The sequence below is a fragment of the Trachymyrmex cornetzi genome, unplaced genomic scaffold, assembly GCF_001594075.2.
Source record: "Trachymyrmex cornetzi isolate Tcor2-1 unplaced genomic scaffold, Tcor1.1 scaffold26, whole genome shotgun sequence".
NCBI lineage: Eukaryota > Metazoa > Arthropoda > Insecta > Hymenoptera > Formicidae > Trachymyrmex > Trachymyrmex cornetzi.
Window position 1 is genome coordinate 774503 of NW_017297270.1, and position 18493 is coordinate 792995.

The 18493-nt window shown below is 33.8% G+C and overlaps 2 protein-coding genes across 2 annotated transcripts in view; both read left to right on the plus strand.

Annotated features, from left to right (window-relative positions):
* Positions 1-5082, plus strand: part of LOC108761650 (pancreatic lipase-related protein 2) — a 14160-nt gene extending 9078 nt beyond the window's left edge. Inside the window, exons 4-7 of the mRNA XM_018508290.1 lie at positions 415-654; positions 941-1174; positions 2259-2586; positions 3572-5082. Of these exons, the coding sequence (XP_018363792.1) occupies positions 415-654; positions 941-1174; positions 2259-2586; positions 3572-3677 (908 nt within the window). The 3' untranslated portion in view covers positions 3678-5082. The remainder of the gene's footprint in view (positions 1-414; positions 655-940; positions 1175-2258; positions 2587-3571) is intronic.
* A 665-nt stretch (positions 5083-5747) lies between these two features.
* Positions 5748-18493, plus strand: part of LOC108761647 (pancreatic triacylglycerol lipase) — a 36080-nt gene continuing 23334 nt past the window's right edge. Inside the window, exons 1-2 of the mRNA XM_018508286.1 lie at positions 5748-5861; positions 5943-6441. Of these exons, the coding sequence (XP_018363788.1) occupies positions 6440-6441 (2 nt within the window). The 5' untranslated portion in view covers positions 5748-5861; positions 5943-6439. The remainder of the gene's footprint in view (positions 5862-5942; positions 6442-18493) is intronic.

An 18493-nucleotide genomic window follows, 5' to 3' on the forward strand; every position in this document is an offset into this window, starting at 1 on the left:
ATACATATAAATATTATAAGTACGTAATTATATATTATAATTATAAATGTATAATATAATTGTAATAATTATTATAAAAAATATTATACATATATATTCGATGTATGCACATATATTTTTATACACATATATAATATGTGTGTATATTCGCCAAAATTTAAATCACACATAAGCGAAAGAAAAAAATACGATAAATCTCTGTAGAAGTCCTAAAAGAATCAACAATTCTTTGTTCAGCTAACGCCCGATTTCAATGCAGAATTCGTTCTCTTTATTACAAATTTATTCCATTGACGACGCATCGTATTTGCGTGGTCCTTGCCAAACTCGTGCGCCGATTTCGGTTGCCAATTTCGATTGACGAAATGGTTGTTTACGCTAACACCTTGTTACGTTACAATTTCTCCCCTCAAGGTCTTGATCCGGCGGAACCTCACTTTAGCAACACACATCCGATGGTCCGGCTTGATCCAACGGACGCAAACTTCGTGACAGCCATTCATACCGATTGTGATCTCTTTATTAGCGGTGGCCTAGGCATTAGCCAACCCGTTGGTCACATTGATTTCTATCCTAACAGCGGTCGCAATCAGCCTGGCTGTAATGAGGGTGTGCTGAATTCCATCACTTTGGAACGCGGCAGTTTCATTCGTGGTAAGTTTCTGATTTATTTAATCACAGTTCGAAATACGCTTTTATAATAAAATAAAAGAATATAAAAATATTAATAATCTAATATAATACTTCATACTTTTAATGATTGTTAACATTCTCTTTGACTTTTAGATATCTAAAATAAGTAACATTTGTGTAGAATTTTAATAATTGTGTTGTTACAGTGCGATTATAGCAGTTTTAATCATTTTCAATATAAATAATAAATTTTTAATAATTTTTAACAAAATATATCCAAATTCAAACCTGAAACACTTTTTTTCAGGCATTAAAAGGTTTCTAGGATGCAATCATATCCGTAGCTACGAGTACTTCATTGAAAGCATAAATACACCGTGCCCATTCTTAGCCGTGCCGTGCAGCTCGTGGAACAAATTCCAAGAGGGTAGCTGTTTCGACTGCGTAAACCAATATTGTCCTACATTCGGACTGGATGCTCAGCCTGGAAATTACCACGCATCTGTGTATCTGATGACCGGATCGGATAAACCATTCTGTAGTTAGTAACAATTCATTTGTACCCTTTTATCGGTCTCTATATCTATGTGAAATTTTATATCTTCCGTCAGTAAAGTATATTTTGATTCTTTTCCGTGATTCTCTTTCGTGCCATTTTACTAATTTTGTGATTCTCTTTCGTACTATGACCACGATTTTTTAATTTTCTTCCATGCTTCATTCAAGAATGAAATGGATATAACAGAAGAGAACTAAAAAATAACACTCATAGATGCACGGAAGAACCAAAAAGTCGTGGACACAGCACTTGGTTTTAGCTCCAGTGTAGATTTTTACATTATGTTAGATCAGTATTTACCATTATCTAGATAAAATTATCTAATATAAATGATTCTCTAAATAATTACTCAGATTAGATATTATTATCTAATACAAATATTTGAAATTGTTTTATCTTTTTTTAATCTACATTATTAAAATGTGTATTATCTTCATCTTTAGTTTAGATAAAATAAATGTTAGCAAATCATCTTTATCTTATGTAAAATATGTTTATATGTAATTTATTCTATCTTTATCTAATTTTAATTATTTAAGCGCCACTCTATTCTAGACTGCAAAAATCTGAAAAAATTCTTGCATACCTGTGAAAGCGTTAACAATGAATTTTTACTAGTAGAAGTTGAATTTATTTTTTTCTTATTTTTGCAGATTTAAAGGACTCTGCAATACTCATATGCAAAAACGAAATGTATATTGTAGATAAAAATATTTTTCAGCATCGATTAGATCCAAAGTAGCAACTTTGAAATGGTGCTACAGCAAAATCTGTTCATTTTTTGTGATTGTTTCTAGAAACTTTTAATCAACATTTTATAAGTTACAAAATATATATTACAGTCTCAGTCAATTTGATTAATTGATTTTTCCATGTGACTAGTGTAAAGTTCTTTATATATCTACCAAAATTTAAATCAAAATATCGACTGTGCCTTCCAAAACTGGCAGAGAAATATTAATTTTGCAAAACTGAAATTAAACGCGGGTCACACAATCCATTTGTCTTTATAGACGTACTGAAACTGGAATTCAAATAAATGGAATGCCGTTCCTCCAAATTACAGAAGCTCACTACAAGCTGACGATAAATATCTCAAAGACGGACGAAAGTTTGTTACACGGCGGAGAGGTCGGGTTATTCGTTGTACGCGTGATTGGCGTAAACGGTAAAAAGACCGAAGAGATGCAGCTGAGTCCATCCTCGAAGTACTACGAGCCTGGTAGCACGCACACCATCGTACTGCCCGGCGACGTTGTCGGGAAGCCACATTCAGTAGAAATTACCTGGAAATATGAGACCCGAGTCTGGAACCCACTGACATGGAGACTGTTCCACACGCCACGGGTATACATCGACATGCTGACTATAAAAAACTTGGAGACTGATTATGGGTGAGAAATTCCGCTTATCTCGCGGCTTGTGTGTTGTCGAAGAAGTAATATCTAGTGAAAAAGATCGGAATCATATGCCACAAGAATTCTTGAACGCGATGTTTCGAGTGCAAAGATTAAGGATATATTACACATATTTTTTTAACAAAATGAAAGAATTAAGAAAAAATTAAAAATTTTTCTTTATTGTATTTCCAAAGTGATTGTAAGGTTTAAGGTGCAAAGAATGGTTGTTTGCAATTTTTTTGTAAAAAAATTTAACGTTATCTTGAAATTATAATTAGAAGTCATAAACTTTTCTTAAAAAAAATGTCAGTGTCACAAAAAAAATTTTTGCATATTAACTTCGATTATTTTGAAAATCTGACATTCAAATGAAATTTAGTTAAAGCATTTTTTTCAGCATTCAACAATCTATAAGAAATACTTTGTGGTTCAAAATAAAAAAAAATCATTTTTTGTAAATTAGTGTATTAAAGATAAATGGTAAAATTTTCATTCAAACTATAAGATTATATTATTAAATGTTAAATCTGTTAACTTTATTGAACTGTTTCATTATGTATGTAATATTAATCATTTTTATCGAAAAGTATAAATTTCCAATTTCAATCATTTTTTACAAACCTATACATCTAGCATATTCTTAAAAAAATAATTGTAAATCTCTCTTGTATCTTTTGCACGTTACATCTTTATAACTTCTTCTCGGCTTTATAGCCGCTTCAACTTATCTCCCGTACATTTTTATTATGCGCGAATGTTTTTACAGCGATGAAAGGAAAAAAGTTGAAACGACGCGATAAACGAGTTGCTGACATTTATAAAATTTGACATACATATAGTCGCATTAATTATTACACAGCGTAATTACTTATACAATTGCGCAGAAATAACTACATAATTATATTAGATGGAGCTTCTAGATAGAATTACGTAAATTGACTGCCATTTTTCATAACTCCATTTTTCATTTTTTTTTCAGGATCACGCTGTGTCCGGACGACACGAAAGCGCTAATCACTAACAAACCTGAGATTCTGACCACGGATAATTGTCGCAACATGGAACACAACACAAATTCCATATGAAGGACCAATAAAATCCATGTATTATTCACTTTTTCTCACAATCAAGGATTGAAGCAAGTATAATTTCGTTAACATGATTGAATTTCGCGAGATATATCTAAATGAAAAGACTCTTGTTTACGGAAAGTATCGTAAGAATGAATTCTGCCCTATCCGTAGCATGAAAACTAATAAAAAATTTCACAAAAAATCGCTGAAATTATACTAGTTTCAAATTTTGCTCACAATAAGATCAACGATAAAAGTCAACGATCTTCTCGTTATAGCCTTATAGAAATATGTAGAACTCGTTAGCTGCGCGAAGGAAATGAACGATAGAATGTTGAAGGCTATAGAAATTTTTCCATTTATCCTTTCTTATGAAAGCTAGAGATAAAAAAGAATATTTATAATGCCATATAGGAAAAGTATCCTCTCAGTCTATATAATGCCATTATTCTACGTGGAGTTCTAAGAATAATTGCCATAAATTGAACGCTTGTCTTCGTAATCCCCAGGGGAATCGACTTCACGCGGATGACATTTAATCTCCGGAAATTCCGTTTCGATCCGAGCTGCTTATTTTGCGACTGTCATAGGTGAACAGCCGATCGCGAGCCCAGCACGAATCGCATATAATAGCGCCGGTTTCCCTCGCAGCCAATGGCAAAGTCACGATCCTTTCACTGTCATTATGCGCCCGGGGTCTTTCTCTGTCTCTCTCCCTCTTTTTATTTCTTTTTCTGTCTCTACTTCGCCGGACGCTTTTGTGTAATGTCGTCGTCACATCAGTAAATTGTCGCTGACCCCGTAATTTGTGACCGTAAAAGCGTCAATCCCACTTTGTTCACTCATGGTGGACTTAATAGTGACAATGGCGTAACAAACGACGCATGGCATCGCGCAATAAATTTTATGACCAAGGTTTCTAATATGGAAAAAAGAAATGAGAGATGTTATGAGACGAGAGAAAAGAAATAATAAATGTTTTGAATGCATGAAAAAATACTTCTAAAACTAGTAGCACATTTAAGACAATTAATGCGTTAGTATTGTGTAACATTTGATTGTTTTATTGTATACAGATGATAGAGACGTTCTGATGGTAATTTCGTAATCTCGTTTGTCGCATTGAATTAAGCAAAAGTAGGCCGCAACGCAAAGTGGGCCGGGCACGTATACTATTTTCGCATACCAAATGAGCTACGAAAATTTATAGAAAATTCTACAAAAGGGTAAATATGAGTCGAGTCGATCCATTTAGTTAAAGGATTCGTCCCTAAAGTTTTATGATCGAACTAGATTTAACAAACATAATTCATTTAAGAAGAAATGAGATCTGAAAGACAATGTTCTAAGTTAAAATTTAGTGAGCGAACTCTAAGTTAGACTTTTAATATAATATGTGAATTATTTAATTTCAAACCAACACATATTTATACATACAATTCATTACATAATATATTAGATATAAAGTAAGTTTGTAAACAATTCCCTGGTGATAATTTTTTAGAATATTTTTCAGAACTTTTTAAATAATTTTTTCAAAATTTTTATATGAATTTTAGCATTCATTAGAATTTCTGTAATCCTATAACTTTTTAGAAAATTTTTCAAATTTTTTATACGAATTTTTACACTTTAGAAGTAATGAAAAAGTCTACATTTTTTTTCTAAAATTCTTGTATATGAATTCTAAAACATTCTATAAGATTTTTAAGATTTTTTTCTCTTGAAGAAGGTTAAGATACTTTTTTCGGAAATCTACCTAATTTAAAATACAAAAATGTTCTTAAAAATATTGTGTGATATTATCAGAATTTTTTTCATCAGGATTCTATTATGGATTATTCTTAAGGATTATTTTTAAGTGTACATACAAAAAATTCATGTAGAAATATTTCGTAAAATATTGTGATTTTATCCCGATATTTGATTTATCAAAGGCAATATTCTCTGAATAAATTACTAGAAAAAAATATCAAAATTTTTTATTGTAATATGCTTTCAGTACGTACTTGAATGTCTATCACAGACTTGAAATAAGAGCTGTCCAAAAGTAAAAAAGATGAAATTAACAAATTGAAAAAAACATACAGGAAGTAATATATAATTTATCCCAAAGTCATTGCTGCTTGGCAACCAAGTTCCGCATTCACTTCACGTTTTCTATCGCCACGTCGTCTACGTTTGACTCGTAGATTGGTTTGTTTTACTTCTTGATCTTTAATAAGCAAGGTAATTCAGTGTTGGTAATTTTCCTCGTCTTTCTCTTTCCACCCACAGAGTTTTTCATAAAAAATAACAGAGGTTCCCTCTCCTGACGTTCACTCAGATCACGATCCGACGGGACCCGTCACATACCCCCGAATAAACCTCGGTACCTGATAGTCTATCCGGTGGTGGGCAGACAGGTATTCCGGAGCAGGTTGCGAATCCACTGTGCATTCGAACAGTCGAGTGCCGGCCTCTCACCGCGCAACGTTCCGTTCCTCTCTCGAATACGTCAACGGAACGAGCTGCAGCTCGCACTTTTCCTCGCCGTTCTCTCTCCTGAACGAAGAACGAAGGCAGAGTTCCGCATTGACTGTCAGCAAAATATCGTATCGGACACGCTGGATCCACAGAGAGGTTCGCTAGGGTGATGTGAGCTTTGAGTACTAGGTTTACGAAGACCACGTGGATATACGCGACTACTATTTAAACGGCTGCGTGAGAAATTTCTGCAAGATGGACCGATAGACAGGACGACGGTCGCGTGACATGAGAGAACGGCTGCGAAAATGTGAGTTGATTACATGGATTCGTCGTATCAACGTTGAAATTAAAATCGAATATGCGTGACAGAAGAGAAACACTGACTTGAACGTCATGCACTGCACTCATATGGAAAGAACGGTTTTATGAAGCAAAAAAATGTAGATACAGATAAAAATAAATTTTGTTCGACTATCAAAATAATTGACGTCCAAACTGATTGCTACAATGTCATTTTTTTGCAGCATTACTCACCATGCTTGAGTTTCTTACATAATTATTTTGATAGTCCGACCAAATTATTTTCAGATCTGTATCTAAATTTTCAAAGTTGTTTTTTCCGTGCAGAGAAATACATAGTTATAGCAATTATTTGAAATTATATGTAGACATAATATACAAAAAAAGGTTAAATAAACTATTTTATAGTGGCAATAATTATAAAATAGTTTATTTAATTATATATATGTATTAATTCTACATATAAAACTTGAATAGTTGTCACCTCTATATGTGATTGCTACATTTTTTCTTTGAGTGTGAGAGAAAAAAATATTTGATATTTATGATTATAATTATATGACAAAATAATTATGATTAGAAATTCCATTTTTATAATTATTGCTGCTAGAATGTTAGTAATAATAATAATTATATTTATAGTTCTACAAAAACAGTATATAGTTGGCACAAAAATGATTATAAATTATAATTAAGTTACAGTCGATGCAATAATTTTTTCTTTTAGTGTATGACAAGTTATAAACTGTGCACGAGCTTACAATAAAAAAATATTTTTAAGACTGTAAAACTCAATAAACCCAAGTCTTAATACGATTGGTAAACAACACTCACATTTATTTCTTAAAACTTTCACACAATCAGAAAATAATTAAAGGAAGTTTACAAATATTTGCAAAGATTCTTTCCTATTTACAAAATATTTTAACGTAAAAGTAGTTACATTATTATCACGACCTTGACAAAATGATGTCATGTAATTACATGAGTCATCCGACACGCATGTATATCTAATTTATTTAGTGATATATTATTCAAGTTTATTTATATATATATATATATATATATATATAATTTGTCAGCTAACTTTCTTAGGCACTTAACTACTCATGTCGCGTTGGAAAACACCGTTTATGCGACGCATGAGTGCGTCGCTCTTAAGACGATTCCGATTCAGAACACGTGTTCGAAAATCACGACGCGTGTCCGATTGCATAGCTTTTTATTTGCAGTGCTGCAATACGATTTATTTGTCAATGTATTAATAATGCTCCTTTTATTCTTTACTATAAAAAATTTCTAATACAGAGGACTTATTTTAAAAAAATCGCGTACGAAGATACTAGGAAAACCTTGAGCAATATACACGTATATATGTAATCGTATACTATAATATTTTTATGTGCAATATTTTTCAAGAATATGGTTCTAGAATGCTTCTAGGAAACAAACTGACTTATTTGTTATCATTTTGACGTCAAAATGTCGTCAAAGACCTTATTTTGAAGTCAAAATAACATCAACTTGTTTGTTAAGCTAAAACGTCTTCTTTTTAAATAGAATATAATATTTAATGATACATTTCCTATACCATTATATATATCAAAGGAGCAATGATAACTTAAGCCCTTGAGTTAAATAATATTTTGTTTTAACTTTCATGTGCATATGTCAAAATGTAAATTAATCCATTTCTGTGGTTAATTCCAAAATAAGCAACTTCTACATTAACGTATGCATATAGTGAACAATAAACTGTATTTGAGTCAAATTTAATATATTTTTTTAAGTAAAATTATTTAACTCCATTATTTTAATTAAATTAACGACAAATTAAGTAGGAATTGTGATCTATATATAAATAGAAATAATTAAAAATAATTCCAATTAATGTGCAATTTTTTGACGAGTTTTGTATCTGTTCACCTCGTATCTAGCTACTTATCACGCGTTCGCAATACACAGAGTACATCTGGAAGAATTTCGAAATTGATTTACGGAACTACAAAATTGAATTTCAAGCGTCCAATCCGCGCGATTCATATAAAAATGCTTTCTCGTACTGAGAGCACTCTCACGATAGCTTCGAAGATTTCGGAAATATGTGCGCGCGTGCGGTGAGGAAAAGAACGGCAACTGTAGACATATATAGATAAAGACAGGCGAGTAACGCGACTTTCTCCGGGAGACAAGCCTATGTCTACGTAGGCGTATATTCACGCGGACCTTCTATTGCAAGGCACAAATCATACCAGACATCTAGTCAAGCCTTAAACTAATGGAGCTGAACGTAAATTGATTACGGCAACACTGATCTACTACGATTCCTATATGGAAAGAATCGTTTTATTGAAATATAAAAATTCAGTTAGATATACTGTTCAATTTATGTCAAATTATATTCAATTTGAGTTATTTTTAATAATTTCTATAGGTCGTCGCTGCTTCTACTTAATACGTTAATTTAATTAAAAACAATGAAGTTAAACAATTTAACTCAATAAATGTATTAAATTTGACTCAAATTTAGTTTATTATTTACTAATTGAAAGTGCATATGCTAATATGAACGTTGTTTATTATCTAAAATATTATTTTTAACTTCCATGCGTATTAAGATGTAAATCAATCCATTTCTGGTTACATGCTTAGTTTCAAAATATAAACAACATTCAAAGAGTAGAATTTAGAGTTACTATTGTCCTTTGATATTTAACAGTATACAAATCACAAAATAATTATGCAGAACTCTCAAGCGTCCTACATATTTATTGACAATGCTGCAAAACGTTTTGACATCCCAGCAACCAAAGCTTTTCAAGCAGCGAGTTACTTATTGTCATTTCGATATCAAAATAATAATAAATAACGTCAGCTTGCTAAGTGAGAAGAAGGTCATTAGAAAATCAAAATTTTTGCAGCATTATCATTTAATTAAATAACATCGTTTTGACGTCAAAGAGTCGATAAGTAATGTTCTATTAGACCTAATAGCACAATGTGCTATTAGACATCAAAGGCTCAATGGTAACCTAATTCCTTGAGTTAAATAACATTTTGTTATTTTTATTTTCCATGTACATGAAAAAGTAAATCGACTTCTGTAATTGAATTGCTTAATTTTAAAATAAACGACGTCCATATGAACGTATTATTTAATAAATAATAAACTAAATTTGTGTCAAATTTAATACGTTTCTTTTGTTAAATTGTTTAACTCCATTGTTTTAGTTAAATCAACGACATATTGAGTAGAAGCAATGAGCAATCTATAGAAATGATTAAAGATAATAGATACTCAAATTGGATTCAATTTTACATTATGAATGTAACAATTTGATTATTTAAATATTTCAGTATAATTATTTTCAGATTTGTATCTAGTTAAAATTTTAAGTACTTCAGTGAAACTGTTCTGTGCATAAGGAAGTTCAAGGTCGTCCAGAAATCTTAATCCTGAAGTTGTACGTACTGTCAATTAGTTCGAGCTGTCTCTAATTACATGACCCGTAAGAACACGTTTATAATTTTCGCTTTTTTCTATCCTTTCGCATTCAAGTCGGCAACTCGTATGTCGAGTTTCGCAAGATAATTACAACGTACTTATTTACGCGAGACGTGATTAATCACCATTAAATATTTGCTGCGTCAACGAGCTTGCATACATAGATCAATCCCGCCCCAGAGGAAACAGATTTCCACTATTAGTGAGAGGAAAGTCCTAAACAATTTAAATAAGATCTTTTATTTAAAGATCTTTGTCTTTGAAACATGTTGGCCAAGGTCCAAGGCATCGAGATAGCAAAGTAAATGAAACAATGAAAACAATCATCGTGATCTAATCAAATTTAACGACGCTTGAAAATTTATCTAACAATCAACGTACGTGGAGTCCTGTTCACTGCGTCGCAACGATGATCGAAGCGACTTTTAAGGAGATTGTAAGGCAATTGTAATATGTTAAGCATTACTTGCAAAAATTACAGATTATTCTAAATTGCATTTAAAAGTAATACAAAAAAATTAGAGACAGTTGATAATCTGAATCAAAAGTTATTTCAATAAAAAGTAATATTTTTTAAATTTGTACATACGCTAATAGAAATATATGAAAATGTATTATAAAATAAAATGATCAATTTTTGTTATATAAGTACTTTATGTAAAGAATTCAAAAATATTTATGTAAAGTTACATTGAGATGCAGATATTAATTGTTCAGTAAATAAACAAAATATTTATTTGTTATAAACTAATTGGTGAATCTCAATGAAACTTTGCATGAGTAATTTTTAGTATTTTACTTAAAATATTGATACGTGTACATATAAAAAAATTTAGATTTTCGTTATTATTAAAAAAATTTTTATTTATAACAATAAAACTAATATCGAATAAAATAAATAATCTATGAAAATCTGTTGCTCAATAAAAACAGAATGTTATGAACACAACTTTCACATGTATATGTAGTTTGTTTAAAGCGTAAATATTAATATATGTGTTTTATGTCCTTGCAACCTCCTTTAACTCTCACTCCTACAGATCTGCGAATATGTGACGTGAATCTTTCTGAAAAAGTAAGAGGAGATTTCTCGAAATACCACGAATGCAATAGCACGAAGAAGGAAATCGGTGGCGAATGTAGCCGTGTGGCGGACGCTTGCGAGAACCACCAACGAGCTGGAGAGTATGCGATACCCCAATGGCTTAAGGAAATTATTCTCTCGTTATCTGAGGAAATGATCGCGACTTCTCCTCCTGCGGACGTTGGCTTTTCCAAATGAAACGTTCCATTAAAACTAACACACGCACGACCTGGCATTTCATCACGGAATGACTATAGTTGCGCCGATTATCCTAAGCTTATATCTTGCTATTAATCATGGAACTTAAACGGATAATTCTAGCGTGTCATGCCAGGTACGAGTGACATAAATTCAGAATGGAGAATATGACTAGTAGACATCACGATTTTCTTAAGTGAATATTCTCGCGTTTCACCTCTCTTTCTCTTTCGACAGCAACGGAGACGCAAAAAATTTTTAAATCGCATTTACTGCGCGGGATTTTGTTGTAACTTATCGCAAGAAACACCTTGAGTAAAAGAACGTTACATAACGCGGCACAGTTGCGAATATCGCAATAAACGTCAATCTTTCACTGATCCTCCGCTGGCTAATCAGTATCTATTGTCACATCGTCGACTAAAGCTTAATCTACAATCAAAATTAAATAATTTAAGACTCTTTAAACTTAAAATTAATTACAATAATGTAACGGGCATATAAGAGCCAAGCACGGTTAGTTAGAGCGCAAAAATCTTTTATTCTAGGGTGTTCTTCTTATAAATTGACAGATGTGACGTTCTTCTTATAAATTGACAAACGTTTTGGCCATCATCAGTGTGCAATTCATCTGCTTTATTTCTCAATTCCCTTATGGGGAAGTACTGTGAATATCGCTCATGCTGGTTACCAAACCAACTGTCTTAGATCCTGCAATGAGACGATATTCTTCACTTGATAAAATTCTAAATTTTCTTTGATTAAAAATTTACCCATGAGGAGTCGAGAATTACACACAAAATATGTGGAAAGTCATAAAAGAACAAAATACATGCTCGAGACACTTCATTAAATTAAATACTGAATATTATTGTCGTCAAAGTAAAATAATCTGTCGTTGATAAATCTCGATGTCACGTATATTCCCCATAAGGGATTTGAGAAATAAAGCAAATGAATTGTACACTGATGATGGCTCGGAAGGAAGCAGAAACATTTGTCAATTTATAAAAAGAACGTCCTGGAATAAAAGACTTTTACGCTCTAATTATCGCGCTTGACTCATATGTCCAATAATGCGTTCCATTATTATAATCAACTTTAATCTACAATGTTCTTTATTTATTATTTCTTGCTTTTTATCATGTTTTACTTCTTATCTTTTTGCTTCTTAGTTAATCTCAGTTTTTTCATTTTCTATCGCCTGAGATAAAAATTGATGAACTTCGGAAGAAATAGAAACACGTGAAGAGAAACGCGATTGTCGATAAAACGGTCGCAAAGAAGGAAAAAAGCATGAGATAAGAAGCAAGAAACAAGAAGCAAAGAATACATTATTGTAGATTGAAGTTGCAACAGACTTTTGCACAACACATAATATACAGTGCATAAGAGGCTGAACCAATTAAAGTTCGTCTTGGAGGGAAAGAAAGGATTCCGATTGGTTGATTCTCTTATGTATTACACTATGAGTTATACAGTTATACAAAAGTCTGTACTGCGGCCTTTAGGCTTAAATAAGATCCTCAAGTAACCCCGCAAACACAATAGAGTAGTAAGCCTTAAGCCTTAAAGAATTGATCAATCACAGTCGATTATTCTTCTCACATTCAACTGCGATTGATCAATTTCTTAAGGTTTAAGGCTTACTACTCTATTGTGTTTGCGGAATAAGAAATTGGACGCCATATTTGTCAGGACCTGTCTTAAGATAGAATGAGATAGATACATGATCCAATTTATTCTTGAAAAATATGGGGAACCATACGTTTGGTGTCCAATCTCTTACTCGAGGATCTCTAGTGTCCAATCTCTTATTGAAGATTTCGACGCGTGACTCGTAAAGGGCGCTCGCGGGTCCGTTTACGTAACGATCGGTAAACGAGAAAACGTTGCATACGAGTTATACGATTGTACGTACTACATACGGGCGGTGTTTTTCCACGGCGTGCCTGGCACTTCCGCAAGACAACGCGGTTTCCCCGTTAATCGCGCAAAAGCGCGGACTGCGTGTCGGCACGAGCAGGCTGCTCGAAAACCGTGAAAACGGCTTATGCAGCGTATCTCAACGACTTGCTCTCGGCGAGCCTGCGGAAACGTGGTGTGCAGTTATAAATTATCGTTTGCGCGCGTAGGCTGGACCCGATAGAAAATTACAACCGGAAAAGGAGTTGGCGCGCGCGGATCGGAGCGTTTCTTTTGTCGCAAACAAACTCTCGGACGCGGGTGTTTCCGGGGCAAAGATTAAAAAAAACAGGTTCTTTTTAATTCGAAGTAAAAAATCGAGTAAAAGAACCGGTTTTTACTTTAAAAGATGTTTTTTTTTATATTAACATTTTTTGGAGAGAAGATATATATCGAATTTATTTTTCGTGACATTTATCGTTAAAATGTTTTTAATATCTACGTTATTTCGATATTACTTAACATTTTATTTTTTTATATCTTTATTTAATATCTTCTTTAGAGATGCCAAAAGGTTTGCGGGTTATCGCCGTGTCGTGATCCATTACTAATGCCAATGTTTCGTGAACTTTGCCGTTCATATTTCATCACGATGAGGAACTAACACAAAATGTATTTCCTCACATTATTTTTCTCTACAATCTACACCGACCTAGAGATCCTCAAGTCAGAGATAGGACACCGTTCAATCAACTTCTGATTGATCCGCCATACTCCTTAGGACGCTCAAAATAGAGATGGATGCACAGATAAAATGAAATACGTGGATATCTCATTCTGTCCTACGCATAATCTATTTCATTCTATCCAAAGCATGTCCTGAAAAACATGGCTGATCAAACGTATGATATCCAATCTCTGGCTTGAGGATCTCTACACCGACCTTATCTAGCACGCCTCCCTTTGATTCCCTAATCGCGTCACTTTAATAATCTGTTATTTACTTCTCGCGAGCCCAATTTCTTCACTTCCAGAGAAGTTGCGGATAACCTTATCCAGGAGATATCTCTTGGATAAAGTTATCTAGAGGTGAAGAAATTGGGCGACGATCGATCTTTCTGCTGTTATTTTATCTTCTTCGTCTTTCGGTCCACGGTCGTCGCCGATCTCGTCGCTACCGGTGAACAGAGAAGAAAAGCGGAACGTATACATGGACGCGACATTGAAGTGGTAAATCGTGATCACCGAGCAATGGCATGATCGTCGTCGGTGCGAGAGAGGCAGAGAAATGTTAAGTAAAGAAAGAAAATAATGGCAGCTCGCGCGCGCGAGGCTCGCGAGCACATGGCGCGAGTCATTACGTATAGAAACTCGGCGGGCCGGCGCGGCGCGGCGGCTGCAACTTTCGCGATCGTCGTCGTCTGCTTGCATCGCGGTGCATCTGCATTCCTATTTTGCCAGCCGCATCTCTTGTGAGCGTGCATCCGCCGCTTCCGCGTCCGTTCGAGCCTCGTTAAAGCGGAATTGTGCGCGCCAGCGCGAGGATTAGATCGATCGTGCCGGTGCATATCGAAGAGAAAGATCTTGACGAAACGATGCTCGCGGCAGCAATCGTCGTTTCACTAGGCGATTAACGACGTGTTAATTATGGGCTAATTGAGGGATAGAATAACTTGCCGCTTTCGATGCATAAGATTAGCCAAACGCCTTAAACGCGTTATATGCACTCTAAAAAATAGGGATTTAACGCCATGTGGTAGTAATGGGCATATAATCTACTAATGTTTGCTTTTTAAAAACAATTATATTAAATAGACGCGAATGTAAATCGACTACAGTACAGATAATCTTGTTCGTCATTCCTCAAGACAAAAAAATAACAGATTAATGGATTGAATAATCGATTATGCTTATTCTACCATGTGGGATTTATATAATTCTCACCACGTTAGTGTTGATACAAACACTAACACGATGTGGATTTAACGCTAACGCGATGTGAATTTAACGCCACGATTTAAAACTTATGTGTTATTCCACACCATTCCTTACATTCTAATTGCCCTTAATAAGCAATTTAATAGTTTCTTTGTGCAATCTGGGTCTTTTAAGCACAAGCGAAATTTCACTTTCAAATTTCTTCCTTAATTTTACTCAAATTTAAATTTTAATTAAATAAAGGTTTCAACATTTAAATTATTGATTATTTGGTAATAATAGATATGTTAAAAAGTAACCCTGAATTTTTCTACATTTTTTGAATTCCTACAGAACAGTAAAAAAACTTGAACTAGAACAAAAAATTCAGATTGCAAACTAAGAGAGTAAAAATATGATTGCGAACGGAGGGCTAATACCGGAAATTATTTACTTTAAAAACATTGTTAAAAACATTGAATAACAAATAATTAATCACGACCTTGCAGTAGGAAATTTCTGTAAGAGATAATGATGTTTATATCAACACCGACACGTGAGAATTATATTTAACGCTCACGGTGTTAAAACCACATCTTTATTTTTTAGAAATTTAGTTAATGAGCCTGCGGCTTTGCGTGCCTTATCTCATTAATTGCTAGCAGTAAATTACCTCAAACACACAGCCCCATTACACGGAATATTGCAAAAACCGCGCGTGCTTCCGGCAAATCGCAAATTGAAACGTAAATTGGAAAATGAAGCTCCATTCCGGCACACACGTCATCCAAGTGTCGCGTGCAAATGTCATGACATTGAATTTCTGCCGCTGCAGGTCACAGGTGAAACTGAAGGTACGCATATTCGCGGCGCGTTGATTTATCGAAGAGATTGAAAGACGCCGAAGGAAATTGCGGTGTACATCGATGACTCCTTCGAACTGAGGAGTAATTAGTCTGACGAGAACTCGTTTGCAACGAAGGCGCTTAATTGCGACTATGCGAGAGAAAATTCCACGTGAAAAGCGGAAGATTTATTTACCAGCCTTGGTTCACATTTGTGAAAACATTGAAGATTTATTACATACTAATTGTAATTTAGTATATTCTCGCAGTTTAATCAATCTTTTCGATTTTGGATGAAAAATATATAAAAATGTCAAATATATAAAAATTTCAAATGTATGTATACATCGTTTAATTAGACATATATCTAAAGTAAATATTAATTCCAAAATGTCAATAACACATCGTCAAATAATTATCAATAAAATACGAAATAAGTTATCAATAAAACATCTTTAAACTCTCTATGATAAATTATTTTAAATTCCATGATTTTATATGGAATTTTCCCAATATTCAAACCACAAATTATTCACTGAAAAAATATCTAGTTTAATTAATTGGGATTTTTGTTAAAAATAAACGAGAATCAAATTTCTCTGATCTACTAGAATTTTAATTGTAATAACTGGAATTCTGGTTGATATAATCAGAATCTTCTGATTTGTCCATTTTCAACTAGGCATTTTTTTCAATGTGGATTTACGAAAATAAAGTCTGTTTCTGATGAAACTCAGAAACTCGAAAGAATTCGGCGCAAGAATTGGCGTTTTCATGTCAACTAGAAATCTTAGAATCACTCGAGAATCAATTACGTTTGAGCGAGAAACACGCGCTAGATCTAGTTGCAAAAAAGTGTTAGGCTTTCCCGCGACACATTCGTGCCGTGTAAAAACTGTGCGAGATGAAACGTCGGCTTTCTTCATGTTCGTAACAAAGTAGGGAACACGAAGATTATCTAATTAGAGCGGTATAATGAGAGCGAATTCCCGGCGTGAAACCTGGAAGGTTCGAATTAACATTGTCATGAATTAAAACTCCGAGAGTTTTGCATCAACTTTTAATTATAATATCGAATTTCAATTCGCATTTAACTCTCAACTACAGCAACTCCTCATTTGGACCATCGTCTATGTCGGAAACTCGTATAGCAATATTTATATTTTCTATTTTTAATTAAAATTAATTCCTTTTTAACACTTTTTCTTTTTACCCATTAAATCAATTATTATACTAAGTTGAATATTATACTGAACTATTATATGAGTTTTTATTAATGACTTTATTCTCTTTTAATGCAGGTGCATAATCAATTAAAATACCTTATGTATATAAGGCAATTTTTATCTTTTTTCTTTTTTAAATAATTTTACCTCTATTTATACAATATAAACCAACGAATTTATATAAATCCGAAGCAAAAATTTTTGAATTGCATAATCTGTACGATTGGTATTATGAAATCCTAAATTGTAAATTAAAACTTAAAATAAATAAAAAGAACTGAACCTTTCTCTATCAAAGACGGAAATTCATTTGCATTCGGTTCTTCACACAGGACGCTTTAGAACTTAAATGTAATTTTCACAGCTATAATTGAGGATTAATTAGAACTTGTTATAATCTCTCCGCTGTTAAAAATAAAGTCGGAGACGCATAACATACAGAAGATGAACGAAATAATGTAAACATCTGAAAAATACCCTACTTATTTTATTAATGATAGATCGATCCATTATCTGTTTTTTAATACAAATTCTATCCTACATGTATATATGTGTATTTCAGGTTAATTCAAGCAATGTTTTTTTGGTACTGTAATTAAAATTTAATAAATTAATGGAAAAAGTATTTAAAAAGTATTGGAAAAAAGTCAAGGGTGCCATACCGAAAAAGCGTTTAAGGTTCAGTTGATCGTTAAAATACGTCGTACAGTAAAGAAATTGATTTTCATACCATCTTTCTTGGTTCTGATTTTCAATTACGTGTAAGTTTTTCTGTAAGCCAGAAGGACAGTATTCATTATACATATAACATTATTTAAATACGTGTGCAACACTCTCTCACGATTACGTGAATTATTTAAAGTCTCGATAATCGCAAGATCTCCGTGTAACACTCGTAACGTTACAAAGTGCGACCGCTCGTCGCGGCTACCGAGCCGCGGTGTTGCACCGAGGAGGATTTCTCCGAGAGTTTCTCGCAACCGAGAGCTGCACGTCACGGTGCCACCGATGTTCCGAGCGTCCCTCATTTTAGCGCTTGTGCAACGGTGCGCGTTAAACTTCACCGCGAAGCTAGGCGCCGTCCGTCGCATCCGTTTCATCCGTCTTCGCGAGGTTGTAATGGCACGCGTGAACAAGCCTCGCTCGAGCTGTACGCACGCGTGAGTGCGTGCAGATTGCAAGGCAGTCATGCGCGCGCGCGCGCAGCCGTTACTTTGATTCTGCAGGTATATGTATGTGCACCAGCCGAGTGCGGTTACGTCAGGTATGTAGGTCAGTGTAAAGGCCGATCGTTGGGAAAGCTATCAATCGTGACGGTGAACTCGACACTCGGGTATCACTCGTACGCGAACACGCGTGATAGGAAGACGGTGTTCGGA